Below are 25,782 nucleotides of genomic sequence, written 5' to 3'. Positions count from 1 at the left end.
GCAGTGTGAAGCTAATTTAGTGAGGCGTCCAGGCTGAATTCCAGCAACTGTTTAAAGTGAGCTCTGGTATGTGCGCTGCCAGCTTCAGAATATCCCAAGAAAGGTTTCACTAATCCGAATCACGAAAGCGGCAAAAATGCAGTAGTGTTTTTCATCATAGGCCGACGGCCTCTCGTTTCTTCAGTGATTAAAGAGAACAATCGTACGGAAAGCAGTGCTGACCACTCACGGTGCTTCTTGACAGTGACCTGCTGTCGTGGGAGCCAGGCTGGGACTTACCTCTGGACCCTGGGAAGGGTGGGGCTAGAGAAATGACTAGGCAACTGCTGTGCTGGCAGATCTGCACTAAAACGTCACCACTTCCCCCTCACTCCCAGCTTCCCTACCGAATATCCACGCATCTCGGAAGACCAGGTACAACCAGTGCTCACATGCCCTGCCTTCCTGGTCTCAACGAGCAAATGCTCCGTACACCGCTGATAGGTGTTCCGTCCCACCACCTGGCTGCGGGAAAATACGTATTTTATTAAACAGAAGCATGTTTGCTAGGATCTGCCTAGAATGTGCACTGTTTAATCTTCCCAAGAAAGTGAATTACAGCAAATTTCATTAGGCTGATACCTCTTTATTCAAAATGATACATAATTCAAAGCACCTGCTATTCCTCAATCAGTTGCCTGACTGCTCTTTAATGAAAATCAGATCATGGAAAACCAGTGAATTCCAAGTCCAGTTTTTCCATCCCCGTGTGCTACACATGAAGAAGGCTGCACCGTATTTGAGGAGGCAGGTCAATGCCGAATGTGGTCTTTGTTTCACGGTCATTTTCGGTTGGCAGCTGCACGGCCGGCAGACAGTTCGAGCTCCCTGGGTGCACCCGTCCTTGAATAATCCTGACTGGGCGAGGACCCCACCTGACTCATCTCTGGAAAACGGTTTCCAAAGAGGCGCGGTCCTGCCTGACCTGGGACTCTGCACCCGTGAGACAGGTCGGGAGTCCGGTCAAGGACGAGACAGGAGCACAGGTAGGTCCAGCTCCTTGAGGGACAGACCTTCACAGAGTGCTTATCTCTGTACCCCAACATAAGAACAAAGACACATTCCAGAGCCAATTCTGAGGACTCCTGGAATGTCCCTTACCTTGAATGACCTTTCTGGTCTCCTCCATAGGCACAAATAATGAAAGATGACCATCGGGATGGTCAGCATGTCCCCGACACTAATGAATTAAGATAAACAACTAGCTTCATGGAGGGTCCATTACTTAATGGCCCTGTTATACCCATTTATTCTTCCTCTTCAATCTCTTTGGATTTAAAATATCAATATTCTCTCCAAATAAGAACATAAAAACTTTTAATGTGAAATAAAAGTGGCAATACTTTCATTTCATATAGTATGTCACTTTATATGTTAACATATAATAATTTTCTTGGACATAAAAATGTATTAATTTAAATGTCAAATCTGGGAATAATCTATGGGTGATGTGGTTACATTTGATATTTATTTTCTTAATAACCTTTTCTTCATTGTCAAGCTGGGATTTAATATGTACTATTTTTATAATCATAAAAATACAATTAAGATACAAAAAGCTAATCTGATAATCCTCATTGATATGTATATATGAAGCATCAGCTCTTATAAGGTAAGGAAAAATAATGTAAACTCATGTTCCCTTCAAAACTTCACCCAATTAAAGAAGAAAATGCTGTTGATCTTCATCAAAATTTGGTGTTTTTTCTTTTAATAAATGATTGCTTTATACAACTTGGACCTCATTTTCTCAATATACAAGGTCTGTCCAGAAGACATCCAGCCATGTAGTAGGAAAATAGAGACATTCATTGAAGTATATACAGGATACAAGAAACACTGTACATAGGACAATAATGCCTCAATTCCATTCAAAGTAGGCCCCTTGGGACCTCACACAGTTCTCCCAGTCACTATCAGCTGCCCCATTGTATTTTCTTGAATCTCAACAACGGTCTAAAACCTCTTCCCTTTCAAAGGTGATTTTAGTTTTGGGAAAAGCTAGAAGCCACAGGGCACCAAATTTGAGCTATAGGGGGGCTGAGTCACCTGTGTGACTTGATGTTTCACCAAAAAACTGTGCGCGAAACGTGATGCACGAGGGGGCGCATCGCATTGTTTTGATGGAGCTGCCAGTCACCAGTGCCCATAGCTGTGTCCTTCTGAGTCATCTGAATAGTTTCCATGGAGAAATGTTCAAGCTTAATGCCAAATCTGATGCAGATTTGTTGCTCTACTCACTAAGGCATTTTGCTCGCAGGCCGGAACTCCATCCACTGAGCCACCTCAGGCAGGGCTCCACTCAGTCATTTTGAATGCAATGGCCACACAGTGCACACATGCTCACTCAGCAGCATCTACCGCCCCCACTGACTAGTACAGTGAAGTCAGCATCGTTCTCACATGTGCATTCCAGTCCACTCTCCTTGGCTGCCAGGTTACAGCGATGCCGCTCAAACCATTTGTTATATTAACAATGGCTGGACTTCTTCCAGACAGACCTCATTGTATGTATGTAGTAAGCTACTTCTATAATCAGACATATGGGCCTTAAATAAGAAATTTTCCATCTTTTTGGTAAATATGCAAATTGCAACTTAACATAATTTTAACAATAATTGCATCTTCTTCCACCAATGCCCATAATAATGAGGGGCACGGATACAGCTTGTATCTATAGTTCTTAAGTAAGCAAGCACATAAATTTGGTAAAAAAACTTCAGGTTCTCTCTATCTTTTAGGAGAAGTCCAGAGTTCGTACTAACAACAATATAAAAGCCATTTTTATTTCACTTCCCTCCATTTGATGTAGATGAAAATAATTGATAAAATTCCAGGAAGACAGATTCAGAATATATACTTTCTCTAGCTGCAGAGCTGGCTCCATGAGAAAAAATTAGTAAGATTTCAAACTGATAGAGGATACCTAATACTTGACATTCTGAGTGTTTTTTAAAGAACGAAAGTGACATGTGCATAATCTAGATTTCATTTTCTCTCACAGGAAGGGGATGTTCTGGAAAACAAGTGAAAAGAAGCAAAAATCTAATATATCCCTGTTCTTTGCTATCTATTCTCTTCAGGGGTTAAAAAATGTTCTTAAAGATAATCAAATATCCTTTAGGTAATCACAAATAACTTTTTTTCTTCCTTAAAAGAACTTTACCATTATATGTTGATTCTCAACTTTGAAATGTTTAAGGCCGTCTGGTTGAAAATATCAAAGCAAATTTTCTTTCCCTTCCCTTCAGCTAGACCAATTGTGCTAAATGTTATAGCTCTTCTTAAAACAAAGGTTGTGTTTTTTTATTTCCACTCCTCCCTGTGCTCAGTCACGGTTTACAGACACAGAGGGCCCTCACCGAAGCACCTCAGCAAACAAACAAACAAACAACAAACAAACAAACAGACGGAACAGAAGTCAGGGTCAGGTGTGCAACGCCTGGCTTTTCCCTCTCCACCTTTCTTCTCTTTGCCCAAGGAAATGCCTGGCACGTCCTTCAAGTCACTGCAAAATGCAACTGAGGTAAAGAGGCCACCATCCTGCATAACACCAGGTCAAAACAACTGTTTCTCACTCCGCTTTGGGTAAAGAGTGTAAATGGTGACATGCTAGTACAAGGTCATTAACAATGTCCCTTGAATTATATCAGTTAAAATGGAAATTCGGTTAGTCACTCTGCAATAAATGACAGTTTGATGAAAAATTACTTAGCTAATATTAGTTTATGATGTTATTTAGGAACATTTCCTAAAGAGCTAAAATTTTGAAAAAGTTTAAAATTTTCTGTTTCTTCTAAACATAATTATTTTCTTAAATTTTGATACATATTTGTGTCCATTCTTTCACTCTTATATTTTTATCACATAAAATAGGGTAATAAATAGCTTTTACACAACATGAAAAGTTTGTGGTGTCTTACACAAAAACAATAGTGAGCGTGCAATGGAATTCATTTTAGAAAAGAGGCTACCGTATTTTCCAGACTATAAGACGCACCCCCCCCTCAAATTTGGGAGGAATAATGGTTGTTAATGCTGCTGTTGAGTTCTGTTTACACTGACATTGGTGAAATATTATGTTATTTATGTTATTAAGTATTTTACCACATTTTTTTGCTTCAAATTTTTTTTTTCCTATTTTCCTCCTCTAAAACCTAGGTGCATCTTATGGTCTGAAAAATATGGTAATCACACTGTCAAATTACAAAGAATTAGATATGTAAAGAATATGCACGTGTTTTCTCTTGAGGAAGTACCATTGGACTACAGAGAACACATCTAAAAATAACTGCAGCAGAATTATAAAATGTGTATAAACATCACACAGTAAAAACAGAGAATGGTAAACACTTGTCATCTCCTAGTGAGGAGGCGTGAGAACCTCAACACTGAACAGAGAAAAAAAATTCAGAGCACATGACAAGGCAGATAGTAAAATTATAGTAAAATTATAACCAGCTTTTTTCTAAGTTTGTCTCAAAAATAAAAGTGGGAAGTGCAATTGTTCTATCTTAAAAGGCTATATCTATTGTGAAGATGGCAGGGCAGTTTTTAGTCACTAGTAAATTAAGTACACAGAGTCTCACATCCCCTGACTGAGAACAACGTTTGGATCCACCTACACGTTGAGCTTGGCCCTCTAGAACACAACTCCAGGAGTCTCTGTTTTCGAAGAGGGTGTGCGACAAGCACAATCAACCAGGCTTTATTCAAGGACACGGACACACCCAGGACAGACCCCAGGCCCCCACTGCCTGTGCTCATCACACAAGCACAGCACTGAGGTGACCACCCCTCACCCCTTCCAAAGAACACATTTGTTTATTTTCTTCCATTCCAAGAAGACTGTTTTAAAACCTGAGAAAACAGATCAAAGAGGCAGTTGGAAGTCTCTCTAACATTCCATTCTACTGTATAAGCAGAAAACAATGTTGTCTGATGTCAGTAACAATAAAAAGACACACAAACCCTACATCAGTGATTTACAAGGCCCCTGGAAGGTACCTGACATTTCTAAGACAATTCAGTATATGGTCTGGTCTACTGGTTCACTGACCCTTCTCCTTCGCTTGCTTCTCTTCACTTGCTCATCCCTTAAATGCTCAAGTTTCCTACAGGCTCATTCTCTCTCTCCTTTTTGCCTTTCCTTAACCTAACTAATGGGTAACCAACATTTCAACTATGAACTATCAATGCTGCTTCCAAAACTGTCTCCTTTTTCTTAAGCACCAAACCCACCTACCTATTTACCCAGAGGTCCTGCAGGTACTTCCAGTGCAACACACTCACACCAGAACTCACCGTCTTTCTTCCAACACCTGCTTTCTTTCTTTTCTTTCCTTTTCTCAATCACACAGAATGCCGACTCAGTCTCCCAAGTTACAAACTTCAGCCTTCACGTATAGATGAACACTGAATATTTTAAGTCTGACCTTCACACTCCAGTCAAAATTAACTTTTAAAACACAGATCTGAATGTGCCATTCCTCTGCTTTAAAAAAAAAAAGAAAAGCCACAACACAATGTCACCTTCCTGTACGGTCTCCAAGGTCAGTTTGCTTTTCCATCTCTAGACACGTCTCTTGCGCCTCGCTCTCCACAGACGCGCCAGAGCTCCACAATGTGCGTTACTGACTTGCCTTCCCAGGTACAGTCCTCCCTCAGCACCTGCGGGGGGGTCGGTCCCAGGACCCCTGGCCCATGCCCAAATCTGCGGATGTTCAAGTCCCTTTTATAAAATGGCACAGTATGTGCACATCCTCCCATATACTTTAAATCGTCTCTAGTTACTTATGACACCGAATACAATATACCGTAAATACTATGTAAATGGTTGCAATGCTGTAATGTTTAAGGACCCATTTTCTGCAATTAAAAAAAAATAGTTTTCAATGCAAAGTTGCTTGAATCCACAGCTGCAAAACCCATGGATATGAAAGGCCGACTGTGTGCCATCCACTCTTTCGGTAAGTATCGACTGAGTACCGCCTAGTAACAGGCACTCTTCTAAGCCTTCGGGATATCCCAGTGAATGAAACAGAGTTTCCGCCCTCACAGACTTGCATCCTGGTGGCGGAGGATGGACAAGAACACACACACAATGGGTGAAGGGGTGGTGAGTGCTCTGGAGAAAAAGATCTACCTAGAAGAGCACCTCAGAGCAACACGGCAAAGAGCATTTCCATACGCTACAGAAATCCAGCACGTCTTTAAGGGTACAATCATGTTTCCACGCCCCTTAATTTATTATGTTTCCATGTAAATCACAATTTAAAAACAACACCATAAATAATACTGCAATGTGTAGTCGCTGAGAGGCATAACAGAATAGCTCAATTATAATAATTTTATTTAAGATTAAAGTTGATAGAATCAAGAGTGTTTTTTCTTTGATCCTAGTGTTTTAGGTGGCTCCTGGATGCACCCCAAAGAAGTATTGTTAGTGCTGGCACATTTCAAATGATGTCATGAGACTGGGCCCCATAAAACTTAAGTACGCATCTAGAATTAGTCTCATTGTCATTTCTACATTGTCTCCAACTATACCATGGCTTCGACTCTGGGGCCTACAATTAAGACTCCAAAGTAATGCTACAACATTAGAGACAGAAGCCTTTTACTGGTGATTTAAAAACAGTTGTTCGATTGTCTGAACCATTTAAGTGCTTAATATGTCTCAGATATATACAAAGAGCTGAAACAACTGGCGAACCTACGTAAGAGCACTGTGTAAGACACGGGATATTACTGCAGATTTTGACAATGAGCCAAAGAAAATTTGCACAGACATTAGTTAGCCTATTGCATACGCAGAAAATAACAATGAATAGCACTATCTAAATAATAATATATATTTGAAAAGACTTTAAAGGAATTCAGATTATACTCTGGGAGTCTTCACTAGTATTATATTATTATAACATGTCCAGTCTCAGGACATGAATGAATGAATAAATAAATGTAGGGCAAATGTTAATCTGTAAAAAAAACTAAAGGGGCCTTTTTTTTTTTCAGATGTGTAAGTTAAATCTAAAATGTCTTGAACTTCCAAATAACTACACAGAAATTAAGTTCATTGTGATGGAGAAAAAAAGTAGCTACCATTGAAGTGTACGGGCCAGGGCTCATGTTCTATTTAAAAACCAAAACGAAAGACAGCCAACAGGCAAATTTCACTGCATCCTCAGAGCTGGGGGGCGGGGGGGAGAATATACATACTGCATCTGTGATGTCTATCTCGTACACCCTTTGGAAAGTCCTGCGCTCGAAGAACACAAGTTTGCCGCTGCCACGTCCCCTTTGAACAGACGTGCCGGTGACTATGAGTTTATCATCTGGACTGAAACAGCAGTCGGTCCTGCAGACAGAAAGAGTGTGTAAGTATAATCCTGTGGCCCCACAAGAGAGCGGCAACAATAAGTGAGTCCAATAAAACATAAACAAGATCACCGTAATAAGAGGTAACTCTTAAGTAGGACTTAGGAGTCACGCGCTTAAATTAATTCACTTAATCTTCACAATAATCCTGGGAGGTGGCTATTAGTACACCCATTTTATGGATGAGGAAGCTGAGGCAGAAAGAGATTTAGTACACCCTGTCCAAGATCACAAAAGAGGGTGGTGCAGCTGGGATTTACATGGAGGTAGTCTGGTTCCGGAATCTGTGCTCCTCACTCCCACACACCAGAACGCGTTTCAGAGCAGGGAGCGTGGGAAGAAGCCTCTTGGACGCAACGGCGTGGATGTACATGCAGACGCTGCGTGACTAATGTTGAAGGAGTGATTGCTTTAGCCGGTTTGGGAACCCTTACCGCTGCCACCACTCGAATAATTTGAGTGGTGTGGAGTCAAACACCATGAAATGAGGAGCAGGCCGCTCCGCTGGAACCGAACTGGTGGCCGTGATTCAGGAACTGTTGCTATTAGAGGCCTGGCCACTGCCTGTGAAGGATCCAGGCCGTGACCCAAACAAGTCAGGGAGTGAGCCTTGCTTGTGGCCGACAGAAGAGCTCAAAAAATCCTCATCAGCTGTGAACTCAGGCGTGCCCATCAGTGTGGTGTGCCGTAGCAGCCCAGCGCCACGGGGTTGCCGCGGGCCGTGTTCAGGTCGGTGCTGTCATTGCACAGCGCCCCCCCCCCCCCGCCACCCAATGCTCCCCGGACCTCCACCTTCTCCTTGCTGCTGGCCACTAGTGAACACAGAAGGGAAATCTTGTTTCTACAGAAACAGAAAATGTGGCTTGGGCACCAACTGCAGGGTACAGATGTCAAACTCCACCTCGGCTGCCTTGGGAAAAAAATGTGTAAACGCTTCACTCGTCAGCTTAGAAGGATGGAGAAAAACGGTGCTCCCAGAGCGAGACAGCGTGAGCGAATGGGGGTGACGGAATTCCTGACCGGAAAGGTGAGTTAAAACAAGTAAGGAAATGATATGTAAAAATGCTGCTAACCCTCTGATGGTAAAGGGTTCAAATTATAAAAGACAACAAAAATGTAGGCCTGCCCTGTCATTCACACGATATGAAAAGAACATGTCAGTCCCTTAAAGTATTTCCACGGCCCCAAGACCTATGCACACATCCGAAATACATCCGGGACTGTCCAGAAAGGATCCTGCCACGTGCTGTGAAAAATAGAGGCATTTGTTGAAGACGATACCAAGATACAAGAACCACTGTACACAGGACAATGACGCCTCAGTCCCCTTCAAAACAGGCACCCTGGGACCTCACACAGTCCTCCCTGTCGCCATCATTTTTTGCCCCGTCGTATTTTCCTGAATCTCATCAACAATCTGAAATCCCTTCCCTTTCAAAGGTGATTTTAGTTTTGGAAAACACCAAAAGTCACAGGGTGCCAAATCTGGGCTGTAAGGGGCTGAGCCATCTGGGTGATTTGACGTTTTGCCAGGAAACTCTGCACGAGATGCACGAGCTGGTGCGTGGTCACGATGGTGCTGCCGATCACAGCTGCCCGTAGCTGCGGCCTTCTGAATCTTCCAAATAGGGTCCACAGAGGCATGTTCAAGCTTAAGGCAAAATTTGATGCAGATTCTTTGCTCTACTCGCTCAGTCATTTTGAATGCGATAGCCACACAGTACACATGCTCACTCAGTGGTGTCTACAGCCCCCCCTAACTAGTGCAGTGAAGTCATCACTGTTCACGCATGTGCGTTACAGCCCACTCTCCTTGGCTGCCAGGTTACGTCGGTGTGGTACAAACTGTTCACTACCAATGGCTGGACATTTCCTGGACAGACCTCGTGTGTGTGTGTGTGTGTGTGTGTGTGTGTGTACACAAAAACACATGAAAATATACCATTTCAACTTCAAAAAAAGTTTTAAAGTCTAAGAATGTGCAAAATAAAAATGGAAAATGAAATGTATTTTTCAAAAAACCTATTTCAAACACTCTTCAAATCCCTTTTCGAGAAGACCTAAAAGGTGTATGATATAAACTAACATTAAGGTGAATAAATTTGTTTTTCATTCTCTTATGCTTATCCAATCCTAAAAATGTCCTACTTACATGGGGAACATGGTCGGAAGACCTGAAGCTGAAAACAGTGGCTTATTAAACTGCCGGATATCCCACAGTTTTAATGTATCATCACCTGAGAGAGAAAAAAGAAAGAGAAAAAAAAGACAAAGTGAATTGTGCAATAAGACCTAGTTTCACGTTTGGAATTTGCTAAACTTAGCATACAAGGGGCGATCCCCCCAAAACCGGAATTATCTTCTGGAGGGTGGGCCCCTTGTAGTACAAGCTCCTCAAGCTAGGTGAGTATTCTAGGAACCCATCTGTCTCAGTGCACCAGCTGGTGTCATTGTGAGAGGCTGCGTTCAGCTTCAGAGAAACTTTTTTGAAGACTCTTTCATCAATGCATTCGCCTGTTTCATGATGGGTGATTGATAAGCGCACCTGCCTGCACCAAGCTGAGCGTTCAGCAGTTTTTGACCAAAAACAGTATGATCCCCATGCCCCACCTTCCCTGTTCACCTGATCTCGCCCCCAGTGACTTTTTTTTTTCTGTTTCCCCAGATGAAAACAGTCCTCAAAGAGAACTGTGTGGCCAATGTGGAAGAGGTGAAACAAAAAATGACAGAAGAACTACAAGGCATCCAAATCGATGTGTCCAAAAACTGTTTTGGCAGCGAGGGAAAGAAGTCTCAACAGGCGTATTACATCGAACGGGGAGTACTCTGCAGGTGACTGGGTTTAAACATGTAAGACTAAATACACAATTTTGTGTAAATAAATTCCATTTTGAGGTTCCCCCCATGCAACTATCAGAAGGGGAATCAAGGGGAGGAAAGTAGATGCCCATAGGCAGGTTTTACATTTTTTAACTGTTTGGGGAGCTTGAAAGCACTATTTGGGGGACCAGTAGAGGATGCATAAATAACGAACTGGTCTTCTAGAAGTTACTTTCTGGACTGATGCAGCAGCTGAGGTGGAAGGGGCCCGGGAGAGCAGACTCTGAAGAGTGGTTTCGGAGCAGCTGCGAGTTCCCCTGCGGCCGGCTTGAGCACAACCTGACTTTTTAGGAAGATATTAATTTAGCAACCGTCACGGCTGAGAGTGGCTCAGTTCAGAGCAGATCCTTTCCCCCTCGAGTGTGTCTGTGATGCTGCCCATTAAGGTCAATGAGGGTGAGCCAGGGGACCCCTGCCCCTCCAGCATAACTGTCTCTGTGGCTGTCGTCCTTCACTCTGCTGGGGAGCACAACTGCTCCAAGCTAGTTCAAGTGTCGTGAATATTCCTTTAAGAATCACTTCTTTACATTTCTGCAGAACTCCTAATTCCTAACCATGACGAAAGCCAACACTCAAATCAGAGCGTCTTCGCTGTTCTTTCTCCCCAGCGTCCGCAGCTGGGACCTGCCTCCACCCCTCGGGTCCACTAAGGATCAGCAACAGGTGCGAGTGAGGTGAGTGGAGAGTTCAGCAGAAACCCCCCTCTCCCAAGTGGCCCCGCCTCTGAGACCCAGCTTGGGCAGCTGCACTGGTCCACAGTGGGCTGGACTAGGGACCTGCTTGTAACGGAAGAACTTTGTAAGACTCACCTTTCTGCTCTAGCCTTAAAAAAAGGTTACAGAGCCTCCCTCACAATTCTCAACCAGTAAGAAAACGTTAACCTCCGGTAAACAGTTCAGCTAACTGGTGGGTTCTGGAGCCGGCAGAGAGCCTCACACCATCCTGGGGACTCTGCCGAGTAGACCTCCTCTGCCGTACTCCACACACCCGGGAAGGAAAACGACGGAGCGCAGTACAGGTGCTGGGACGGCAGCCGACGTGTTACCCGGGAGCTGCTACAGGGTGGAAGGGGAAGGTCCGAATCACTACCCAGGTGACTGGCTGAAATGGGATCCATCCTACACTCCTAAGGGAGTGATTATCCTCAGGGGGCCGGGGTCGGGGGGACGGTGAGGTGCAGGGGGCTGGCCTCGTGGAGGATCCTCTGGGAAGGATTTTCAAACTACATTCCCTTCTCCTCTCTCCTCTCCCGTCTCTGCCTTGGAGACTTGGGTATATTATGCTGAAGATGCAAGACTGAATGTGAGGATTTCTCAGTAGAGCATTTGTCATTGGAGAAACTTTCCCAGGGGATTCAGAGACAACCGCTCCCTGGCCCTGCCTGGGTAAGAACCACTGTTTGTAAGTAAAAGTATATACGGTCTTAATTAAGAATCACCTTAGGACCAAAATACATATTTTGTACGTATCCACCTTTGCCATGTGCACCATAAATAGGAAATCCAGGTACACGTGCTACGGTTTAGTTTAATTATGCAAATGAGAGCCGTCCTCTGCATGTAGTCCTGGAGGGTAAAGGCCCCGGACTGCTTCAGCGCCGGAAGTTCCACTACAAGCAGGACAGTGCCCCGCCTCCTCCACCCGCTGCACCAGGCTGACGGCTCTTCCAGGGAAGGAGCCCGGTCTCTGACATTCACAGCACATACTCATCACGGTGCTGCCTCAGAGTAGCACTCAACACGTAGTAGCTGTGTAGGGGAACGAAAGACCACATGTAGCGTTGCTAGATGAATTTGGCCTGCAGATCGAAGACTAAAGTCCTTTATGTGGTAGTTAAGGCCGTCCGTAATACGGCTCCAGCCTCCTTACCTGCTAGTGCCTTTCCGTCCCCACAAACGAGCCTACCTGGCGATCCTGGGTCGCCTCCCATACTTCCCCATGATGCTTTGCTCCTGAGCTGCCCTCACCATTCTCTCATTTCTTTCTGCCAACACACAGCTGACCCATGTGAGAAAGGTTTAGGAAACAACCAGGAACCACCTCTGCTCCACTGTATGAGTGTGGTAAGTAGCCTTACAATACGATCACAAACAACCCTGGAACCATAAAAAAATAACATCCAGGCATACAACTTTCTTTAAAAACTGAATTGAAAAAAAATAATAAAATAAAAAATAAAAACTGAATTGAGTTAGTGCTTGAACTGGGGGGAAAAAAATCAATGGTCAGCAAAGAGAAGACTTTGAAATACCAGATGCAAAATTATAAAATGGTATAAAAATATAGGCTGTCATCTACAAAATTGCATCAGGTAGAGGCAAAGTCATAATTGGAGGTTTCAAACTCAGATGGAATTTGAAGCTAAAACCAAAACTTAGGTACAGAAGTACAGATTTTGTAAGTTTTACTTGAGACCTTTTAATAAAGGCATATTGCCAGGTTGGGCATGCATTTTAACGAAAAAAGATCAGACTGGTAAAGGTACGTTAACCAAAGCACAGCTGGCTTTACACAGTGCCAGGATATTAGAGCGGCATTTGTCAGCGTTAAATACGATCGCTTCACACGCAGAAACACCTCAAGGAGGAAGTGTCTAACCTACCTCCGCGGGTGGCAAGGACGTTGCCATCATAGGAGAAAGTCACGCAGGAAGTGTCCGTGCCGGGGTCGTGGGCCTGCTTGTAGTGGAATTTCGGGTGGACCTGTTCAAGGGGACAAGCAAAGGGTCACCATCTCCTCCAGAGTCAGATGCAAGCATTGTTGTGGCAAGAATATTTCACTTTATCATCCAGAAAGTGATACACGTTTATCTACATGTAAAATATGAATTTCACCTGATTATGGTTTTCTTTATTCTGGGGGAAAAAGTTTTAAAAGGCTTTTTAAAAACATCCCATTGCTTTAATAAGAGACAAAAAAAGAGGTAAGGTGAGTCTTCCTGGAAGACAGTTTTCGGACGGACTGCCTTAGTAAGAAGCTCTGAGCAGCTCAAGAACACCGCAGCATTTAGTGTTCCTGCTCTACGACCAACGCACGTCACGTAATGATCCGAGCCGTTCCCTATGGCTATCTGAGAGGGTAAACATAAGTGAAAACCACACCGGGGTGTCACTCACTAAGTTGAAAACACCCCACATGCCCGGTACACAGACGCCGCGCACACAGCCGCAGGCCCCAAACCACCTGTGATGTGCCCGTAGGACGGTGGTGGCGGGGGTGGCATCAAGGATGACGGGACAACGATGGTGACAGCCAGCCCTTTCACAATGCCGCTTACATCCTCGGCACCGCATCCTTTACTCTTCCCTGTTTAATTCTCACCATCGCTCCACGTGGCAGGTTCTCCACCACCATCTCCATTTCACTGAAGCGCAGAGACCTGGGCACCTAGCCCAGGCGCTCACCTCACCCAGCGAGCAGTAGAGCTGGGAGCGTGATGCGAAGGGCCTGCTCTTAAACCCCGCGTCACCCTCCTCTGCTAATGGGTGGCAACGGTCTTTTTAACTCCAGTGTCGCTTGTGCACAGTTACAGACTCATAAAAAAGCAGCTCTGCTACACTGCTCTGGCCACTCAGGTGTGAGCCAGGGACCAGCACAGGCCAGCGCAGTAGGGAGTCAACTGTCCCAGATGCACCAGGCTGGCTACCTCCACAGTGAACGCACAGGGACACTGCTAGTGATGGAAACATGTGGGTCTCTCCCTGGAGTCCCAGGCAGAAGGACACAGGCCGGCCCTCTCCACTGGTCCCACAGAAACAGAGAACACCTCACAAGGCGGCTCACGCCCGCCAGCCTCCCAACAGCATCACCGACAGCCCACCGCGGAGCTTCCCTCTAAAAGCACCCAGGAAGGAAGAGTACACTGCCTCACAAACGCAGGCAGGCTCCTCTCTTAGGCCTCCTCCGAGGATTTGTTTTCATTGATCTTAGAGAGAGAAGGCGACGAGGGGAAGGAGAGAGAGAGAGAAAGAGGGAGAAACATCGACTGGCCAACTGGGGATCAAACCCACAACCCAGGTATGAGGAGGGACTCCCCCCAAAACTTGGAATTCATAAAAAATTGTGTATTTATTCCTACATGTTTAAACTTCAGTCACCTTCAAAGTACTCTCCATCTGATGCAATACACCTAGTGAGACTTTTTCTACTGCTCGGAACAGTTTTTGAACTCATCAGTGTTGATGCATTTTAGTGCTTCTACCATTTTTCGTTTTACCTTTTCACATTGGCAAAGTGTTCCCCTTGGAGGACTTCTTTAGTCTGGGGAAAAAAATTGCTCAGGGCAAGAACCGGCGAATAGGGAGGTGGGGCACCGGGGTCAGGCTGTTTTTAGTCAAAAACTGCTGAACACTCAGTGCAGTGCGGGCAGGTGTGCTCATAACTCACCCACCATGAAACAAGTAAATGTGTTGAAAGAGTCTTCAAAAAAAACTTCACTGAAGCTGAATGCAGCCTCTCACAACAACGCCAGCTGGTGCACTGATACAGCTGGGTTCCTAGAACACTCATCCAGTGAAGGAAGGCTGTACTACAAGGGGCCTGCCCTCCAGAAGATAATTCCATTTGTTTGGGGAGGTCCCTTTCTTGCACACGCCCTGACCAGGGATGGAGCCCACAGCCTTTTGGTGCACAGGATGACATTCCAGCCAATGGAGCTACACAGCCGGGGCTGTTTGTTTGTTTGTTTTAAATAATTTGTCTATACTGAGTTGAAATTGTCCTCTTTCTTCCTCTGGGTCACACTTTTAGAAATTCGTATCAAAGACAATTATCAGGCTTCTGCCTTTCACAGATACAACTAATTCACTGATTTACCCTTTTTTAAAAAAATTAGCTATCAACTGCATGGCGGACACCAAGTTCAGCAGGGAAACACAGAGAGGCCCAGACAAACATGCCTTCTCCCCACAGAGCTGACCGACAGTCCCCTGAAAGGATATGGATGAGTGCACACAGTGACAGGTGGTCACTTTGACAAAGTGACAAAGTGACACTGGGGAAGTACAGAGAAATCCCTGAGCACTGAAGAGAGGTTCCAATCCCCCCCTTGGGAACCGGGGCAAACAGGGGCAGAAGGAAATCGGAGGCCCAGTGGACGGAGTAAGAGCCAGAGGACAAAGCAGCAAGACACGGGCACAGGGGACAGCACCCCCGTCCCGAGCACTGCATTGTGGCAGGCAGGGTTTCGACCCCCACACCCTCTGGCCCCTGGTGTAATAATGCCCATGGATATGTTACTCGACGCGGCCAAAGGGACTCCGCAGGTATAATCAAGGTTACCAATCAGCTGACCTTAGAACAGGGAGGTTTCTCCTGGAGTAACCAGGTGGGACTGAAGTAGTCACGCGACTCCTTAAAAGAACTTCCTGCTGGCTGAGGACAGAAGGGGAAGCCAATGAGAGGAGCAAATCAGAAAAACTCAAGTTGGGAAGTGCTTGACATGTCAGTGTTGACTTAAAGATGTGTCGAGGAACGGAGAGCTCTTGCTCCTGCCAACAACCAGTGAGCTGGAGAGAGGACCCCGCCCCCGAACGAGAGCCGCAGCCCGGACCAGCGCTGTGATTTCAGTCAGCCTGCTGACACCCTAAGAAGAGAACCGAACCACACCGTGCCAGACTGCTTATCTACAGAAACTTTAAAATAACAAACTGGTATCTTTTAAGTCACTAAATTTGCGGTGGTGATTTGTTAAAAATGGGAAACTAACACTTGCCTATCGAAAGGCCCTGAGATAAAAGAGCTGGGTGCACTGGAAGCACGAAGAGGTCACCCCCAGCCGGAGGGGAGGAGAGGCAGGGAGAAGGCGGGCAGGGCTGGGACCACCGGGGGCCTCGGGGGCCAGGCTGAGGGCTTGGATTCCATCCTGAAGGCGAACGGGAGCTGCTAAGGGGTTTTCCCAGCACAGTGGCCGCACACATGTGGAGGGTAGGTTGGAAACCTTTTGTCCCTTGGAAAAACAAAACTCTGCTACCAACCTCAGCAAGAAAAATTTGCCACCTCGTTATATTTCATCGAAGTCATAAACCACCAAAACCTAAAAAAAAAGCTTTTGGAAGACATTGCAGCAGTAACAGTACCAAAGAGTCCTATAGTTAAATTCGGCCGCTCGGTGAAATTAACTTAGTTCTTTTTTAAAAATTTGTTTTCAATGTTTTGCTTTTAATGCTAGTAAGTACAAATCCACATCTAAACAGAAGGAAGACCCACATTTTGCAAGTGGTAAGGCAACGTGGTATCATAAAGAGAGCACTGGGCCCTGAGCCCTGGCCAGTGTGGCTCAGTGGGTGGGGCATTGTCCTGTAAACTGAAAAGTCCCCGATTTGACTCCTGGTCAGGGCACAAGCCTGGGCTGCCAGCCAGGACCCTGCCAGGACCCCACCGCCCGTCCCCCGAGGGCATGTGAGAGGCAACCAATTGATGTTTGTCTCCCACATCAATGTTTCTCCCCTCTTTCTCCCTCCCTTCCCCTCTCTCTAAAAATAAATAAATAAATAAATAAATAAATAAATAAATAAATAAATATATATATATATATATATATATATATATATATATATATATTTTTTTTTTTAAAGGGAGCACTGGGCCAGGGCCAGGAGATATGAAACCCACACTTAATTCAGTCAAAAACTCGCAGTGTCACCAGGGGAAAATTACTTAGCCTTTCCAGATCATAATTCAGCCTGCTATAAACTAAGTGATTGAGCTAGATGATTGCTAAGGTCACTTACCACAACATGATTCTTAAGGGAAAACCCTGGCAAGTAGATAATATTTTATAATTTGACTAGTGGATCAATATGTACCTTTTATTAGTAGTAGGACAGAACAGATCTTGAACGTCAACATTCAAAAATATAAATGCACATGTACATAGAGAGGTATATATGCACATGAACCAGTAAAGTGGGAGCGAGAACCTTAAAGGTGTAGACGCCAAAGGAGTCCTATCGTGAAAACTTCACCCCGGGCGGGAGTCAGGGGTCGGCCCCTCCTGACATCCAGTCCCATCCCTCTGGCTCCGGGGGCGGGAGGGGAGACGAGATGGGCTGGGAAGCTGCCGCTCCCCTTGTGTATCTTGCTTCCCTGTGCTTCCTACTGTACTGATTTTAGGTCCTAGCGTTTAAAGAAAAACACCACGTGGTGATCAAGTAAAGGAAAAGTGATCCATTGCAAAAGTTAGGAAAAGCTTCTGTTGGATCTGACAGGTGACTGTAAATTCAGTATGATGAACTGAATGCACAAAAGGGATTTTGATCAAACGTGACTTTGCCTTCATCTAGTAAGAGAGGACTCTACCAGACATTCGTCTGCCACACTTTGATGTCACCTCATGTCAGTACTACTTTAAAGGGCCATTCTGGAGGCTGGGGGTTCCGAAGGTTTTACAATTCATTGTTTATAATGTAGAAAGAGTGACTATATGACACAAAAATAAAACCCAGCCCGTCCTTGCAACTTCCTGTGGAGTTTTTCTACCACTGCCCAGACTTACATCTTAGCACAACCCCCTTTAGAGTCACAACAAATGCCTGCACACTGATAGTTAATACTGCAAGGGCAGGGAAAGACTGCACTCAAAATAATCTAATCTGTCCCCTTTTTCAGAGGACCTAATGAAATGAAGAGGACGAGGTCTCCAACTGAGACAGACGGCTCACAAAACGTGTGTCAAAAGTGCTCTGCTGTTGTTGACTTGCCTTGAAGCAGTAACAAAAGTTGATTCCAATGAAATCAAGTAGATGGCCAGAGGGTGTCTCAAACGTGCACAGCACATCAACACCGAACAGTCCACGCTGACGAAGACCCTCGCACTTCTAACGCAGTCGCCCTGACGGAAAACCACTTCTGCCTTAACGTGGGAACCTGAAACCGCACCTTCTCCTTCACCTGTTTTTATAATCATCCAGGGCAAAGAACATCGTTCTTCAGGGAAGCTGAGTTATTAGCTCCTTTATATTGGTTTCCTATTTACGGGAGTGCCTTATGTCATGATTTGGGGAGTATCGAGTCTCAAATATGCACAGTGATGGAAAATGCAAACACAAAAACCTAGCGTTTTAAAAGCCCTCTCTGAGATCACGCAGTACAAACTCACAACCGGTAACAGCATCCCCATGTCCCTTCTCCGCAGAGGGTTATGGAGCCTCTGGCAGTACAGAACTCACCACGTAACAAGCAACACCAGCCCATTTCAGGTGGCTCCACCTGGGAATGCCTTTCTTAAACTTGGTCCAAGACGCCCTCCTTCTTACACCTACTTGAGAGTCCCGGCCCTGCCTTCTGTGGCTGTGCGAATTCTCATGTTTCTTCTCTAATGCAGTCTGCCAAACTCTCCCAGAAAAATATCATGTCTTCCCCAAAGTCTTAACTGTATTTTTAAAAAATATTCTACAATGTCTGTTACTTCCTAAAATTCAAAACCTTTCATTGCCCGAAATCCCAGATCACCCAAACATTCTCTGTGGTACCAATGGCCCGTGGGTTTCCCTCTGGTGGCAGCCAAGAGCCCAATATCCTCCTGTTGCTCTAGTGTGTGTTTACCAGTGAAGAGGACAGACAGCCCTCAAAGTGACACAAATATGTTTTGTAATTAAGAGAAACCATGGAACAAACTATTTTAAGTGAAAGAATTTAAAGGAATTGCTAGGCTGAAGATAGAGAAAAATCCAAGGAAAGAATCCTGGTTCTAGAGCCAAGCCAAATTAACCTAAAATTTCAACTTACTGCATTTTAGTCTGAACCTGGTCAAATTACTTAATCTTTCTGTTTCCGAGTTTATTAATCTTTACGTAGCATGCTCTACACACTGCCCCACCCCTCCCTTTCTCGCCAACGCCCCGAGAACGGAGCTATATTGGATGGACAGTCTCCCTGCCTTGTGCCCAACCGCAGATTCACGAAGTCTGCAGTGGGCACCTCCTCTCAGAAAGCTGCTGAACTACAGTCAGCTACAAAAATGTAAACTCCAAGAACAAGACGGAGCCAATGCCAGGTTCTCTAGCAAACGAGGGGTAATAACATTGGATTGTCTTCTCAAATCCCTTCCTAGGACCCCCTCAGTTGATATAAATTTTCCTTCTCTTTCATAAGTTTTTATTTTCATTTCAAGCTTAGTGATAACCAAGCAATTCCAATCAATTCTGCATTTTCAATCACATATTAAGGTTACTTACTATACTAGGATTAAAAATATGCTGAGATTTTTTTAAGTATCAGGATTAAAAAATGAAAGAAATATAGGTCTAGGCTGGATATAATTCCTCCTGTCTAATTTCGGAGACTTAGAGTAAAGATAAGGAGGATAATGTACACAAAAGTACAGGAACTCGGACTCCCTATTCCCATGAAAACTTCATTTTAGTATAGACATTGAAAGCTCTCCAATTGATTCTCAAATGTTTCATAATGATATTCAGGTTAATATATTGCATGAAAATATGGCATAACACAAAGAGCACAGACTGTGGAGCCAAACTGACAAGTTCAAATCCAGGCTCCTCCACTTACCATCTATATGATCTTGGGCTAGTTAATCCCCCTATGCACCCCCAGGCCATCTACTGAGTGAGAGTAATAGTAGTGCATACTTCATAAGCTGCTGGGAGAACTTAGTGAGTTGATTGACGCAAGTGTGGCACAGTCCTTTGCAATAGAACTTTGCTGTTCTTTTCAGCAAGATGTGGTGCCTCTTTCTCTACACCCTAAGTCTAGGACGTGTGACTTACATTGGCTCACAGGACACGGAGACGTGCGTGGGTGCCTCCCAGATCGCCCACTGGGGAAAGTACAACTGACCGGCACTCCTACCGCCTCTGCGCCTGCGCGGGGCCTTGCCAGGGCTGCTCCCAGCGATGAGCGAGCACAGGGGACAAAGGCCCCCAATCGGCCTGACTGAAACCGCCTTGGCACTGAGCCATGGTCTGAGACTCCTCGTGCACAGCCCCCCTTTTCCTTCTTTTCTTTTAATGTAACGGTTTTGAATGAAAATACCATTTACACGCCATGGAATCTGCCCATTTAAAGTGTGGAGTCAATGTTTTTTAGTATTTTCCGAGAGTGGAGCGAACATCACCACAATCGATTTTAGAACATTTCTATCACCCCAAAAAGAAACTTCACAGACATTAGCAACCACTCCCCATTTGCCCCCAACCCCTCAGCCCTAAGCAACCATTAGTCTAGTTTCTGTGTCCATATATTTGCCAGCCTGAACGTACATGAAATCATACCACGTTACCGTTTGTGAGCGGCTTCTTTCACTCAGCATAATGTTTCTGAGGTCCATCCGTGTTGTAGCAAGTATCAGTACCTCATTTCTTGTTATTGCCAAGTAACATTCCACTGTATGGGTGCACCACATGGTACTTATCCACTCGTCAGTGGATGGACATTTAACCCTCCTTTCTTTCCCCTCTCTTTCCTAAGGGTGTGCCTGCATCTTGCTGTGACTCTCTCCTGCTTCTAGGGCCCTCCCCGTTTCCCCTCACAGGCCTTTCCCCTTCCACGTGAACTCTCTCTTGGTGCCTGCTTCTCAGAGGACCCAGGCCAGTGCAACCCACGTGGTCGGAAGAGAACCTGGGGCCACCTGGCAGTCCCGAGAGGGACATGGAGCGCAGGTACACTCCAGCACTTGATAGTGGTCCAACTGCTGCAGATTTCACCGGAGGCGACTGGAGGAAACCTCCTGGTGCAGAGGAATGTCCTCGTCGGTACAATGTTGTAGGCATTTAAAAGACACGGGAGGAACAATGGCAGAGGAAGTAAGGTTGGCTGGTTACTGCTAAGTCGGCTGGATACCTGCAGGGGGATAAAGAGAATCTGAGGGCCTCTAATAGTTAAAGACCACGTGGGAGGACCAGAGGGCCACTTCAGCTGCTTCCACAGAGGCCCTTCCATCTGCCGCAGTGGAAGAGCAGACACAGCTGAGCAGCAAACGGAACAGACCTGGTGGTTAGATTTATAGAGCTCCAAAGACACTGGAATGCTCAGCCAAGGCAGGTCTGGTATTCTAAGGTCGGGGCCGTGGCTGGGAAAGCCTGAGATCCTGAAACATAAGAGAAGATGCTTGGATGGGAGCCCACACATGCTGGATCTGTGGACCCCCTGGAACACCCACAGCTTCCAGAGCTGGCCCAGCCCTGCCTAGTCAGAGCTAGAACTTCCCTTGTGCTAGAAGATGCTACACTCTCCCACCCCCACAAGGCAGTGGATACCTTCTTTCAGGGCGCACCCCTACCTCCTGGCTGCGAGGGCAATAACTCTGGTGGAAACCAAGCATCACTCAGCTGGGGAAGTGGCTGGGCCCCATAAGGGAGGAGAGACATTACACACCAACAGGGATGCAAGAACTAGCTAGCAGCTCCTGGCAGGAGCCATGAAGTACCTTGAGCTGTAGATTTTGAAGATGCTTAATCAAGGAGGCTTCGATATAAGACTAGATAAGCAGGAGTCATTAATTTGGGGATACATTTTTGAACAGGACACCAGGGGATGGAGAAAACCTGCTGCTAGGGTGCTCTTAGAGGCCTGGAAGAGTGATAGCCAATGCTGAATAAAATAAAAACCCCCCATGGCCCGGGCAGAGGACAGAGAGAGGAGGAGGCAGACTGGGGGACGTGGGCATGCTGGAATGCATATACTGTGTCAAGCCACAAAACACAGAACATTATTTTCCATGGGAGGGCCCAGAGAAAATACCATTCGCCAAGGCCACCAGGAACGCACCGGGCAGAGGGAGCCAGCGTCGCCAAGAAGTTCAGCGGCAGCTCTCCTCTGCAGTCCCAGACTAATGTCACTGCCAGGCCATGCACGTCCATGCGTAAGATGAGGCCTGAAGGAATGAAATCCAGGTTGCGGTGTTCAGTCGCTAGAAGCCAAAAGGCTACAACTAGTAATGACTGACCAGGTCAGAGAGCCCCCTTGTATAGCAAGGGGACTTGATGTGTAGCGAGTGGTGGAGATGGCTTTCCTAAGGGCAGGAGAGATGGGCAGACCACAAAGGTACTGCTTAATGTCTACAATCAGAGAGAGAAATGGGGGAGCAGGGGCTAAGGCTGATCACCCCAATAAAGAGACATGATCCTTTACTCTATTTCCCCATTTCAGCCTCATTTCAGAGAACAGCCTAATGACTACAGAGGTAGCCAGATTCTTCAGAGAAAACACTGGGCTACTCAGTGGGACAACACTTCCGGTCCTTGCACAAAGGGATTGTTGCTACAGACGTAAGCAGCCAGAACTGTCGTGCTGCGCTGAGTGGGGCGGCACAGCCAGAGCACATCAGTAAAGCCTTGCACGATTTTGCTCGAGGACTTCCCATTGGTCTGGCCAAAGCTTTCTCAGAACTGGGTGGCAGCCTTGGAACCTTCCTAGCCAACCCCTCTTCCTTCCTTCCTTCCCTCCCTCTTTCCCTCACAGGGGTCCGACTTGCATTACCATCTGACACTCCTGGCCTCCAATGGGTCCCCACCCACTGTTCTCTTACAGGAGTTTTGACAATAAATCTCTTATGAACCTAATGCTGCCTTAGCATCTGCCTCTTAGCATCCCTAACAGCAGAGGACATTAGCAAACAGGACATAGCAGGGAACTGTAAAGGCATGTACATCTGGACTTCCTCTCTTGCTGCTTTTGGAACCCAGCCACCTTGTGGAAGAGCATGAGCTAGCTTCCTAGGCAACCAGAGTCATGTGCCCAGTCATCCCCATAGCACCAGCTGACACCCGGCCAATAGCAGACATGTGGGTGAGGCCCCCCAGACCATCTATCCCTGCTGTTAGGTAACCGCAGATGCAACCAAGAACCCAGGAGAAATCAGCCAAGCCAGTTCAGGCCAGAAGTACTGCCCAACTGACCTACAGTATTATGAAAAATAATAAACGTTTGTTGTTTTAAGCTACTAAGTTTTAGGGTAGTTTCTTATGCGGCAGAAGTTAACTGATGCAACGTATAAAGAATGGGAATAGTGCCTGACAGATAGGAAACATTATGTGAGTGTTTGTCCCTATTATAAGTCAGATGATACTTTAGGATCATTGATAACAGCCATTTCTTCTATATATTCTTTGACACCAAGGATTCCAGCAGACAACATTGGAATGAGAGAAGAAAACGCTTGGAAACATGGAAGGGAGAATTGCGTTTAAGTTGCTTTTCTTTATGGTACTGAGATGAAAGCTCTGTCCCCACATTTCTGATCTTTCCTTCAAGTAGGTTGGCCTCAGATCCCTCCTTTCCCAGGCACGTCGTCTGAACTCCAAGAACCCCAATGAGTTTGGGAGCACAGTGAGGTGTGTTACGCATCACGTATCACGGTGCTATGAGAGGAGCGTCCTTAATAAATACAGCAAATGAAACTCTGGACTTCTGAGCATGTTTCAAGGAAACCATATATTTCATAGTAGGCTGACAGTTATCCAAGTTTCTAACCATTTAAAAAAAGATCATTGTTATTCCAGCCAAGATGTTTTCCCCTTCCCTCCTTCTTTTCTTCTCTCTCCCCGCTCCCTCCTTCTCTCGCTTCCCTTTTTTTTTTTAAAAGAAATCACTTAGAGAAAAAAGAAATGATATCTGACAGAGGTTTCTGAAAACTCTATTCATCATCCCCCATAAAAGTGTGGCGCTGAATTTTTAGGATTCACGTTTCCAACATCAAGCACGTTTACTGAGGATCCGTTACACAGGCCACACTGAGATATATAAAGGGAGAGAGAACATGGAATTTTCTTCAAATGACATACAGGTCGGGAAAGGGGGAGAAGCATGTTGAAACCCTTTACTCTTTCATAAAACATTTACTGCATCAACTTAAAGCCAAGTTTAGAGGGCATCGGATGACTGAGAATTGGCCTCTGCCATACGGGAAGCTCCCAGGTCAGAGACAGAGAGGGACCAACACAGAGAGCGACCCAGACAGACAGGAGCATTTATTTATGACGAGAGATGAACTCTCTAGCAGAGTTCTCCAGCCTTAGCTTGGGTTCACTTTGTGAGTCCGTGATATCAGAAAACAGCTATGACTTAGCATTTATTTCCCCACTGTGTTTGGCCAAGAGAGAGCCCAGCCTTCATTTGTAACTAGACAATGTTGCAATGACATGCCTGCTTGGTCACCTCAAACCTGGCGACGGCAGTGTGTGACTACCTAGGGCTCTCTGGTGACCAGCTGGACGCTGCAGCTGCAGTGGAAGCTCAGCCACCGAGATGTGTGAGTCACAGGCTGAGCATGACGCCACTGCCCGGGAATCTTCTGGCTCCCCATGTGCCTGCCACTTGAAATTCAAGGTGTTTACTTCAGTCTGTAAAACAGACCCCTGATGGCGAAGGCGCAAGTTCCCCTCGCATTCATCTTTCTTCTCGTAAACCCCAGCTGAGATCGGCCGGTGTACTAGTTAGGCGCTGTGGGGCTATGCTCCAGAAATTTAGGTGTAAAAAATCTTACAGGCCTACAGAAGACCCACAGCTATGGACTTTCAGGAAGGCATGAAATAAAACCCTGAACTTTCATACTCCTTTATAATCTTTAGACATCATAGAGAATCATGTAAACATGGGCACGTTATTACCTGGTATGTTTTGCTGCTCTGGTTTTAAAGAAAATATCATTTTCTTGTGGGGATAAAATGAGGTTACACAGAATCTCCTGTGATGTTCTGTGGGTTTCCAAATGAGCACATCACCTAAATCACCAAGAGGAATGATCTAAGAAGAAAATCCTTCCAGAGAGACAGCCCAACGCAGGCTTTCCCAGAGGATGTTTTGTGTAACATCATCCCATCCAGGGGTGGGGTGGCAGAGGGGGGCGTCTTTCTGCAGCCAAGTGAGTCTGGGAAACTAGAGTTCATTTGCATACCATGGCCTTGTCTTGAAGATTCACAAAGCACATCAGTATAGTACAAGGCCGAGTCTCTCCAATAGTAGTCCCAGGATAAATCAAGCTCTTTAACCTTTCCAAAGCTTACTTGACTCTGGAACCTTTTTTCGTTTGTTCCAGCTAGTCCTTACTGGACACAGGGAAAACTGTTTTCTGGACTTTGGGGAAACACGACTTCAGAGTAAGGATCAGTAAACGTTCTCTGGGAAGGGCAGGCAGGAAACGCCTAGGCCACTCACTCGCGCTGCTGCAGTGTGAGAGCAGCCGCACGCAGCACGTAAACAGAGGGGCGGACATGCGCTCCAACGTGACTTATCCACAAAAAGAGGCGGCAGGCTGGGCCGGCCCGCGGTTTACTGACCTCCGATCTAGAGAGGACAGAGAGCTCAGGAAAAAACACTCCGCCTGTAAAGTCACTGTCACACAACTAAAGCCTTCAATAATAATTTCAACTATGTCACCAACAGCAGTGGTAACAGCGGTGATAATGAGAAAGGCACACTTATTGCCGTGACATGGTACTGCTTAGTGCCGTGAAACACTCCTCTCCTAAGCCCATTCTTAAAACGAGCTTCCTGAGGCGTGTAACTATTCTGTCATTTCAGGAA

General features: G+C 45.7%; 1 protein-coding gene across 1 annotated transcript in view; it reads right to left on the bottom strand.

Annotated features, from left to right (window-relative positions):
• Positions 1–25,782, bottom strand: part of WDR70 (WD repeat domain 70) — a 228,920-nt gene that overhangs the window by 32,667 nt on the left and 170,471 nt on the right. The window contains exons 11-13 of the mRNA XM_045848124.1: positions 12,902–13,001; positions 9,572–9,656; positions 7,261–7,399 (exon numbers count right to left, since the gene is read on the bottom strand). Coding sequence (XP_045704080.1) covers positions 7,261–7,399; positions 9,572–9,656; positions 12,902–13,001 — 324 coding nt within the window. The remainder of the gene's footprint in view (positions 1–7,260; positions 7,400–9,571; positions 9,657–12,901; positions 13,002–25,782) is intronic.

The sequence above is a fragment of the Phyllostomus hastatus genome, unplaced genomic scaffold, assembly GCF_019186645.2.
Source record: "Phyllostomus hastatus isolate PE091 unplaced genomic scaffold, TTU_PhHast_1.1 phas_contig_58, whole genome shotgun sequence".
In the NCBI taxonomy this organism is placed as follows: Eukaryota; Metazoa; Chordata; class Mammalia; order Chiroptera; family Phyllostomidae; genus Phyllostomus; species Phyllostomus hastatus.
The sequence above is the reverse complement of the archived record's forward strand: the minus strand, read 5'-3'. Positions and strand labels throughout refer to the sequence as shown.